The sequence below is a fragment of the Urtica dioica genome, chromosome 4 (assembly GCF_054948205.1).
Source record: "Urtica dioica subsp. dioica isolate 48M chromosome 4, U.dioica_male_clone48M_v1_H2, whole genome shotgun sequence".
NCBI classification, from domain to species: Eukaryota; Viridiplantae; Streptophyta; class Magnoliopsida; order Rosales; family Urticaceae; genus Urtica; species Urtica dioica.
In genome coordinates this window covers 14,229,216-14,239,305 of record NC_142759.1, presented here as the reverse complement: position 1 = coordinate 14,239,305, position 10,090 = coordinate 14,229,216, and the positions used below count along the sequence as shown (strand labels likewise).

The window sequence follows — 10,090 nt, the reverse complement described above, 5'->3', positions numbered from 1 at the left end:
CATGCTTGGCTGCAAACCAGTTGACACTCCGATGGATGCCAATGTGAAACTTCTAGCTCGCACCAACGAGGCCGCCACCGACAAAGAAAGATTTCAGCAGCTCGTAGGAAAACTCATCTACCTAACTCACACGAGACCAGATATTGGATTCGCATTGAGTATGGTAAGTCGATTCATGAGTAATCCCTCGGAAACCCACATGGACGCAGTCATGAGGATTCTCCAATACCTCAAATCTGCCCCAGGGACTGGTCTCTCCTTCAAGAAAAGACGGAGTCGAGGTGTCGAAGTATTCACAGATGCGGACTGGGCCGGATATGTTCCAGACAGACGATCAACATCAGGCATGTGCACATACGTCTGGGGAAATCTTGTTACCTGGCGAAGCAAGAAGCAGTCCGTGGTCTCAAGAAGTAGTGCTGAAGCCGATCTCAGGTCTTTAGCAATCGGAGTATGTGAAGACATCTGGTTGAAGAGAGTTCTCGACGACCTCAAGATCATCATCGAAGGTCCAATCAAGCTCTTTTGCGATAATCAAGCTGCTCTCAGCATAGCCAAAAATCCAGTCCATCATGACAGAACAAAACATATCGAGATCGACCGATACTTCATCAGTGAAAAGATTGAAGAAAAAATAATCGATATGGAATATGTTCCATCAGGTCATCAGCTCGCCGACATTCTCACCAAAGCCCTTCCTCGAGCGACCTTCTCCGAGCTATGTAGCAAGCTCGACCTTCTCAACATATACAGTCAAGCTTGATGGGGAGTGTTGAAATCGAGCTCGTCAGTTCGCCCTCCCGCGTCAGCTCGACAGCTCGCCTTCCGCGTCAGCTCGTCAGTTCGCCAGTTCGCCCTTCCGCATCAGTTCGCTAGTTCGCCCTCCCGCGTCATCTCGCCAGCTCGTCAGCTCGTCCTTGCTCCTGACTAGCGTGCTTTCCTCCTGACAAGCATGCCTCGGGAGTCCTCACCCCTTGGAACTCATTCCACATGGGAAACTGTCGCATTTATTTCTCATGATATTTCCTATGACTTGTTCTCTGTGTATATTTATTTTTCCTCTATTTCCTAGAAGTAGTTATTACATGTATTTATTACACTCTCACTTGTATCCACCATATGTATAAATAGGTGATACAAAATTCATATCAATGTGAAGAAATATTCAAAGTCTCGGAACACTCTCTCTCTTTTCCGATTCTCTCTTTCTTTATCTTCTCTCTAGATTCGACTATCTCTCTTTCTAAACTTCAACATAGTGTACAACAAAATTTATTATTATTTTGCTTCTTAGCTTTGATTGAGTCAAAAGATTCGAGTTAGTGTTCTGTTTTGTTCTGAGATGTTGCACCTTAAATGGAACCTGCACTTGAAGATTTCTCTACTTTTCCAGGTTATGGTTTTTGTTGAAGATCAGTCATGGAACTTCATCAAAGGTTCGGTTTGTGCATCAGCATAACACACAGACCATTGGATCATCACAGCAAAGGTTGCTTCCTGCACAAGACATCGACGACTGAGATTGGTCGAGGGAGATGTAGTGAGACTGTTTTGTAACTTCTTTTTCATTTTAGTTGTTGTAAACACTTGGGGAAACACTTTTGAGAGAAAATTTGTACGGAAAACACAATTTTGGGGAAAAGTGAGGACGAGTGTGTAACGACTTCTTGATAGTGATCGTGATCTTCTCTTGCTGGATGTAGGCAAATTGCCGAACCAGGGTAAAACGTGTGTCGAGTTATTTTTCCGCATTTGATTTGATTGGTTTAGCTTGTTTCTGGTTTTCTGGCACTGAAAGGAATCTAGGGTTTATCGACTAGACTATGCAAGTTTTTCTACAATTGGTATCAGAGCCATTACCATCATTTCTTTTCGACACAATGGGGATCACAAAGATGGAGATCGAATGGTTCAATGGCAAGGGCGATTTCGCTTTATGGCGAAAGAGAATGAAGGCAATTCTCGTGCAGATGAAAATCTCCAAGGCAATCAATTTCGAAGCCAAACACGCTGAATCGGTCACGGCTGAAGAAAAGACAGAGATGAACGAGCTTGCTTACAGCAACATCATTCTGTATCTTGGAGACAAGGTCTTGCGAGAAGTGGCTAAGGAAAAGACCGCCATTGGCATGTGGAAAAAGCTTCAGAGTCTCTACATGAAGAAGTCACTATCGAGGCGAATCTATCTCAAAGGCATGTTGTTTGGGTTCAAGATCCATGAAGACAAGCCAATTGAAGACTATCTGGATGAACTCAATCGAATCGTGATAGATCTCGCCAACATTGAAGTTGATACCCCTGATGAAGATCAGGCAATACTGATCTTGAATGCTTTGCCTCCCTCTTATGCGAACTTTATAGATGCAATGAAGTATGGTCGATCATCTATCACCTCGGAGGAAGTCCAACTGGCTTTGAAGGCAAAGGCACTGCAATCAAAGGGAGAGAAGAAAGGAACATCTGAAGGGTTGTTTGCTAAAGGTAAATAAGATAAGAAACCCTCCAAGAATTCTAAGAAAGGAAAGCAAAAGGCCGAAGATCAAGAGAAGCCTTTCGCGTACATGTTACAACTGTCATAAGGAGGGCCACATGAAGAAAGATTGCCTTGAAATGAAGAAGGATTAAGGCGCATCTACCTCAAAATCTGGAAAAGCTTCATTGGCAGAAAATGAAGGATATGACAGTTCTGATGCCTTGATGGTGACCTGTGATCGACCAAACACTGAATGGGTGCTTGGCAGTGGATGTTCTTTCCACATGACTCCCCAAAGGGAATGGCTTGAAGATTTCAAACCTGAGGGAGGCATGGTACTTCTGGGAAATGACAAGCAATGTGCAGTTCTTGGCATTGGATCCATCAGACTCAGAAATCGCCAAGGACAAACAAAAATCCTAAAGAAAGTAAGGTACATTCCTGAACTGAAGAGAAACCTTATCTCTCTTGGTGTCTTAGATCAGGCTGGTTACAAGTTTACCTCTGAAAATGGGATCTTGACTGTATCTAAGAAAGGTTTAGATGTTCTTCAAGGTGTTAAGAGAAATGGCCTTTACTTTCTATCTGGTGAAACTACTACTGGTTTGGTTGCTAGTGTGTCCAAGGAAAATTTGTCTAGGTTGTGGCATTTGAGACTAGGCCATGTCAGTGGAAAAGGAATGTCTGAATTGTCAAAACAAGGTCTTCTTGGTACCACTAACCTTAACACTACAGATTTCTGTGAAGAATGTGTGTATGGAAAAGCTTGCAGGGCAAAATTTGGTAAAGGTGTTCACAGATCTGAGGGAATTTTGGACTACATCCACACTGATCTGTGGGGTCCAGCTAAAGTGGCATCTCTTGGAGGCAATAGGTACTATTTGAGTATTGTTGATGACTACTCAAGAAGGTTGTGGGTTTATCTCCTCAAACACAAGAATGAAGCCCTGAGTTCTTTCAAAACCTGGAAAGCTATGGCTGAAACACAAACTGGAAAAAAGGTGAAGAAGCTCAGATCTGACAATGGTCTGGAATATTGCTTTGAGGCTTTTGACAGTTTCTGCAGAGAGAATGGCATTCAAAGGCATCATTCTGTGGCCCACACTGCACAACAAAATGGGCTAGCTGAGAGGTTCAACAGGACAATTATGGAAAGGGTGAGGTGTCTTATGATACACTCTAAGCTCCCAAAGAAGTTTTGGGCTGAAGCTGTGAAAACTGTAGCCTACCTCATCAACAGGTGTCCCTCCACAACAATCAACCTGAAGACTCCCATGCAAATGTGGTCAAGTCATGACACTGACTATCAGAAACTGAAGGTTTTTGGATGCACTGCATATGCTCACATCAAACAGGGAAAGCTAGAGCCTAGAGCTCTCATATGTGTGTTCATAGGTTATCTAGATGGGGTAAAGGGGTACAATTTGTGGTGCCTTGAAGAAGGTCACAAGAGGTTTATAGTCAGCAGAGATGTAACCTTCAAAGAAGAAGACTTTGGTGATAGGAAAGCTGATGCAGATCTTGACAGCTTATCAGGAGAAGATGATCAACCTCAACCCTCAATAGAGATGGAGATTCAAGATGAAGCTACTCAAGATGATCATCCTGTAGCTACACATGAAGAAGCTGATATCCAACACCATCATCAACAAGAGACACCAACACAAGATCAAACTCATCAAGCTGTGAATGAGGGTGAACAGGCCAGTGATGCAGAAGATCAGAATGAAGATGAAGATCAGACCAATTACAACCTTGTCAGAGACAGGGCTAAAAGAGTACCAAAGCCACTCAGAGGTTTGGCTATGATCTTACTCCATATGCCCTCATGATAGGTTCTGAAATGCTTGAAGATGAGCCAAGGACCTACAGGCAAGCTTGTCTCAGCAAGAACAGAGAACAATGGAGTCTAGCTATGCCAGATGAACTGAAATCTCTAAAAGAAAACCAAACATGGACAATGGTTGATAAACCAAGTAACAAGAAGATTGTTGGCTCAAGATGGATCTTCAAACTCAAGGAAGGGATCCCAGGAGTAGAGAAACCAAGGTTCAAGGCCAGACTTGTAGCAAAGGGTTTCTCTCAACAAGAGGGAATTGACTATAATGAGATCTACTCACCAGTGGTTAAGCACAGGTCAATCCGGATCATTCTCTCTATGGTTGCTATTTTTGACTGGGAGCTAGAACAAATGGATGTTAAAACAGCCTTCTTATATGGAGATCTGAATGAAGTCATTTACATGCAACAACCAGAAGGCTATGAAATAGGCAACAAAACTGAAAAGGTTTGTCTCATCCACAAGTCCTTGTATGACCTGAAACAATCTCCTAGGCAGTGGTATTTGAAGTTTGACTTGTTCATGGTGGAGATTAGTTTTGAGAGAAGCCAATATGACTGGTGTGTGTACTTCAAGGATGTAAAGGATGCAGGATATGTCTACCTTCTTCTTTATGTTGATGACATGCTAATAGTAAGCAAGGAAATGTCAGAGATCAACAGGTTGAAGACTCTTCTCAGCAAAAGGTTTAAAATGAAAGACCTAGGACCAGCTCAGGTCATTCTAGGCATGGAGATTAAGAGAAACAGGAAACTCAAGAAGCTTGGTCTCTTTCAGAAGAAGCACTTGACCAAGGTATTAGTGAGGTTTGATATGTTGGAGTCAAAGTCTGTTCTCACTCCTATAGCTCAATATTTCAAACTCTCTGCAAGTCAAAGACCTGAATCAAAAGAAGAAAGGGTGCACATGAATAATGTACCCTATGCCAGTGCAGTGGGAAGCCTTATGTACTCTATGATCTGCTCTAGACCTGACATAGCTTATGCTATAAGTCTAGTAAGCAGATTCATGAGTGATCCTGGAAAGGCACACTGGCAAGCTGTCAAATGGATCCTCGGATACATAAAGGGATCTGTGAACACTGGTATCATCTATGGCTGCAAAAGTTCATCAAACTTCCAGGTTGAAGGTTATGTGGACTCTGATTATGCAGGAAGCATTGATACCAGGAAATCCCTTACTGGTTACTTATTCACAGTTGGAGGTGGAGTTATCAGCTGGAAAACAATCTTCAATCAGTTGTAGCACTATCAACAACTGAAGCTGAGTACATGGCGGTTACTGAAGCTGTGAAGGAGGCTATCTGGCTAAAGGGTCCAGTGACTGAAATTGGTTTCACTCATAAACAAGTTGCAGTGCACTGTGACAATCAGTCTGCTATTCACTTGACTAAGCATCAAGTTTTTCATGAAAGGTCAAAGCATATTGACATCAAGATGCATTTTGTGAGGGACATTGTCAGCTCAGGTGAAGTGAAGATAGAGAAGATTGGCATTGAAGACAATCCATCAGACATGCTTACAAAATCAGTTCCTGGACACAAGTTCACTCGGTGTCTAGAACTGATAAATGTAAGACAGAAGATGGAGAAGACTGGTCCTTAGGGATCAGTGACCTGAAGATCACGATTGCTACATGAGAGTTCAAGACTGAGGTGGAGAATTGTTGAAGATCAGTCATGAAACTTCATCAAAGGCTCGGTTTGTGCATCAGCATAGCAGACAGACCGTTGGATCATCACAGCAAAGGTTGCTTCCTGCGCAAGGCATCGACGGCTGAGATTGATCGAGTGGTTTTTAAAGAGCTGTTGATGTGTATAAATAGAGGGAGATATAGTGAGACTGTTTTGTAACTTCTTTTTCATTTTAGTTGTTGTAAACACTGGGGGAAACACTTTTGAGAGAAAATTTGTACGGGAAACACAATTTTGGGGAAAAGTGAGGACGAGTGTGTAACGACTTCTTGATAGTGATCGTGATCTTCTCTTGCTGGATGCAGGTAAATTGCCGAACCAGGGTAAAACGTGTGTCGAGTTATTTTTCCGCATTTGATTTGATTGGTTTAGCTTGTTTCTGGTTTTCTTGCACTGAAAGGAATCTAGGGTTTATCGACTAGATTGTGCAAGTTTCTCTACAGTTTTTAATAAAAATATTTCAATTACAGGTTCAGGCTGTTCATGTTGTATACGAATTTACTTTATCATGATATTACTTATACGAATCATGAGCTTCACAATTTTCATTCCTCTTTCAAATAATAAATAATTTTATTTATTTATTTAGTGGCTGTAAAAACTTAGCTTTACTATTATATCCTCGTGTAAATCAAACAGTAAAGAGTGAAATAAATTGAGCACATTTTGACTTTTGGTTAATTTAGTAGTGAATGTCAAACTATAAGCATTTTACTACGTATTAATTTTAACGGCAACATTGGCGAATATTACATATCGCCCTCGCATCATATGAGTAGACCAAACTAGGAACAACACGAATGCATAATTTTTTTTGGTTAATTTCGTAGTAAAAGTCAAACTATAAGCATTTTACTATGTATTAATTTTAACGGCAACATTGGTGAATATTACATGTTGTCCTTGCATCATATGACTAGACCAAATTAGTAGCCACACTTATGGTTTTATATGGCTATAAAGCTTCCACTCAAATCTTTTATAATTAGAGAGAGAATAAATTTTATTATTTTAAAAACTGATGCATAATTAGAGAGGAGGCATAAATAATATTTTTACAAGTAATTATCTTGTAGTTTATTTTTTGTATTAAATTTTTAACTTGTTTTTTTTACTCAAACATATTATACACAAAATGAAAGTATAGAGATTTGAATGTTGGTTTTGTGGTGTTTAAGGTATTATATACTTCATTCAACTCTAGTTAGTTAAATATATTATGAAAAAAAGCTCAAGTTAAGTATTTTTAAATTTTAGTTATAAATTACTTTAAAAAAATGTGAACGTAACCTAAAAACAGTTAATCAAGTTTTAGAGTTGAAAAGAGAATACAAAAAATTATTGATTCTTTTTAGTAAAAGAACAAGTAAAAGGCTTCCTGCCACAGCAAACAGCCAAGCAATCATCCCCACAATTTTTTCATAAATATGAGGAATCCAACAATTCAGTCACAAATGAAAATGGCCATCAATATGAGCACGTACAACAAAGTGAACAATCTATAAATATTATGTATATACAGAAAGAGAATATCATTAAGTTCCCTTAGAGGGAGTGTATGGATGAAGTGAAGATCAGTAACCTTTTTTTTTTTTTATCTCAGAGCTGCTCAAACGTCTCTTACTTTTAGCTTCACTTCAGCTCGTGGACTCTGTATGGTGGTTTTCTTTGGGCTTGAAGGAACAACACCGAACTTTTTAACCATTATAGTGAAACACGGTATAAATAATACATATAAACCCGCAAAAAAGAAAGGTGATGCTATAAGCCATCCAAGCAACTGCAAAATAGACAATAACAACGATAACATTTTAGTTTTCCGACACACTCTAATCAAAGGTGTGATCACGAACAGATGTGAGATGTTTCAGAAACAAAAACCTCCTAGTATGCTTCATAAATTATTTTTTTCAATAACACCCTTCTTTACGCGTGTAGGAACCAGCAAGTACAGATGATAAACCCAAACAAGATTTTCCTCTGTATCTCAAGACAAGCACACATATATGTGTGGTTTGTTTTTGGAAAAAAAATTCCGGGATGTCAAATTTTAAACATACCGCGTGAGCGACACTTAGTAAGACTTCGCGCGAAGCTTGACCCGTCAAAACTTTCTTCAAAGCATCGGCCGTTAAAGGAAAATGAGATCCACCGCAGACGAATTCACCGAGACGCAAGAAAGGAACCACCAGGCTTGAAAACCAATAGACATCATTGAGTTCAGGGTCAAAGAGAAAACTACGCTAAAAATCAGCCATACAGATGTGTACAGTTTTGGGATCAAAAGTAAAAGGAAACCATATATTTCTTTTAGTTTATGATCTAGGTTGTATAGCCACAACAATAAAGCATGCAATGTGTATTAAAGTAAAATCAGGGTTTCAAGAGGATAAAAACCTTATATTGCTAGTCTTCTGCTAAAACAAAGGTTTGATCGGCAATCGCATATACCCTTGTCTTAACTTAACAACCACGCACTAGGAAATACATACACGAACAAATATCAATCTATCACCTAAAGACCAAACTTGCACATGGAGACTTGAACACAAGGCCCAACTAATAGAACCCCGAAGAATTAATTGAGACTGCCATTGTTGAATAAATAAATCTCAAAGAAGGACTAATAGGTTTTTTATGCTAAATTCTACACTTCATATTCCATATTCAGCTGGAATTGATTAACCGAACCCAAGAGTTATATGAGTGTGAGCAAACTGCCTACTCAATTGAGTAACATTTTCAATGTAGCTTGAATGCCAAACGGAAAGAAAAGAAAAGAAAAGAAAAAGAAACATAAGCAAACATTTGCATCGTGCGCATTCAAGAAACACAAAGACATTATTCCCTATAAACCAACCCGAAAGAAAGCCTTTACACGAACTTGAGAAAAGCCAGTCCACAGAGGAGTCAAACGTGTGATCGAGAAATACCTTAACTCCGCCGGAGTGGCAACGAAGTTAGTCAGCATAACAGTCGGGGCATGACAGTTAGACCCAAGCAACGCAACGGCAGCTCCGCATAGAAATACCGGAACGCCTGTCCCACCAATAAAAAAACTTCATCAACAACACACTCTAGAATCATAGAAAGACCCATTTCAAATCACCGAGCTCAAACCGATCGAAACAACATGGGGATCAAAAAGAACGAGATGGCATTACCGCAGATTGGAAATATTCCCAGCGTAGTCCCTAGAGCAGCGGAAAATGCCAGCAGCTTCGGTTCTGCTCCCCTGCGTAAATCCAGTCAATACACAACAACAAGACATAATCTCTCAGCCTCTTTTTTGAAAGATTGGCAAATCACAATGCTCTTGTGTTCATTCATTTCTTCTTCTTTTTCTTTTATCAGAAGTTCATTTATTTCTAAGTAAACAACATTTCTTTATTAAAACTGAACTAAGATACAGAGACTGTGATCGACGGTTACCTGCGAAGGATTTGGAGGAGAGGATCGACGACTTTCAAGTGAAGCCAAACGCAGACTGCCGAATTCGCCATCGAGTGAATCGAGGACTAGGTCTTTGTGAATTTCTGATCGGAGTTTGGTATTGGTTTTCGTTATTCAGTATTCAGATTTGAGAGTGAGAGAGCATTTCTAAACAGAAGAGGTGAGAAATGGAATATGGAACGATTGAACGAGTCTCTGTGTTTTTGGTTGATATAAGAAGATTCGTTAATTCTTGGTTGTGTCTGTAGCTGGATCTGGGATTCTCAGAGAGATTGCGAGCTTGAAATTTGGATTTGATCGGACGACAGAAATTGGGAATACGACAGAATTTGTTTTCCGACACGTGATTTAGATTTTTTATTTAATTCATTATGATTGATCGGAGCATACAAGCACGTAATTTACCAGAAACACTCGATCTTTCCCTCAAATCCCACGTCACACATGTAATGACTTTTTAAATTTTAGCCCCTATCAAATACTTTTATTTTGAAAAAAATATACCATTTGACTTGATTCGTAAAAATTCAATATTTGAATTTTTAACAAAATAGTCAAAGCTACATTAACAATTTTTTTTTTACTATTGTTAAAATTTTGTGTATTTATATAAGTGGTTAATCACTCTTAC

The 10,090-nt window shown here is 39.6% G+C and overlaps 1 protein-coding gene across 1 annotated transcript; it reads right to left on the bottom strand.

The window, feature by feature from the left end:
- Window positions 1-7,344: 7,344 nt before the first annotated feature.
- LOC149400689 (uncharacterized) lies at window positions 7,345-9,803 on the bottom strand. Its single transcript, XM_089612290.1, has 5 exons — window positions 9,439-9,803; window positions 9,171-9,241; window positions 8,940-9,045; window positions 8,067-8,199; window positions 7,345-7,786 (listed from the first exon to the last, which is right to left on the bottom strand). The coding sequence occupies exons 1-5, from the start codon at window positions 9,507-9,509 to the stop codon at window positions 7,616-7,618; spliced, it is 552 nt and encodes a 183-aa protein (XP_089468416.1). The 5' UTR covers window positions 9,510-9,803; the 3' UTR covers window positions 7,345-7,615.
- Between the last annotated feature and the right edge of the window lie 287 nt (window positions 9,804-10,090).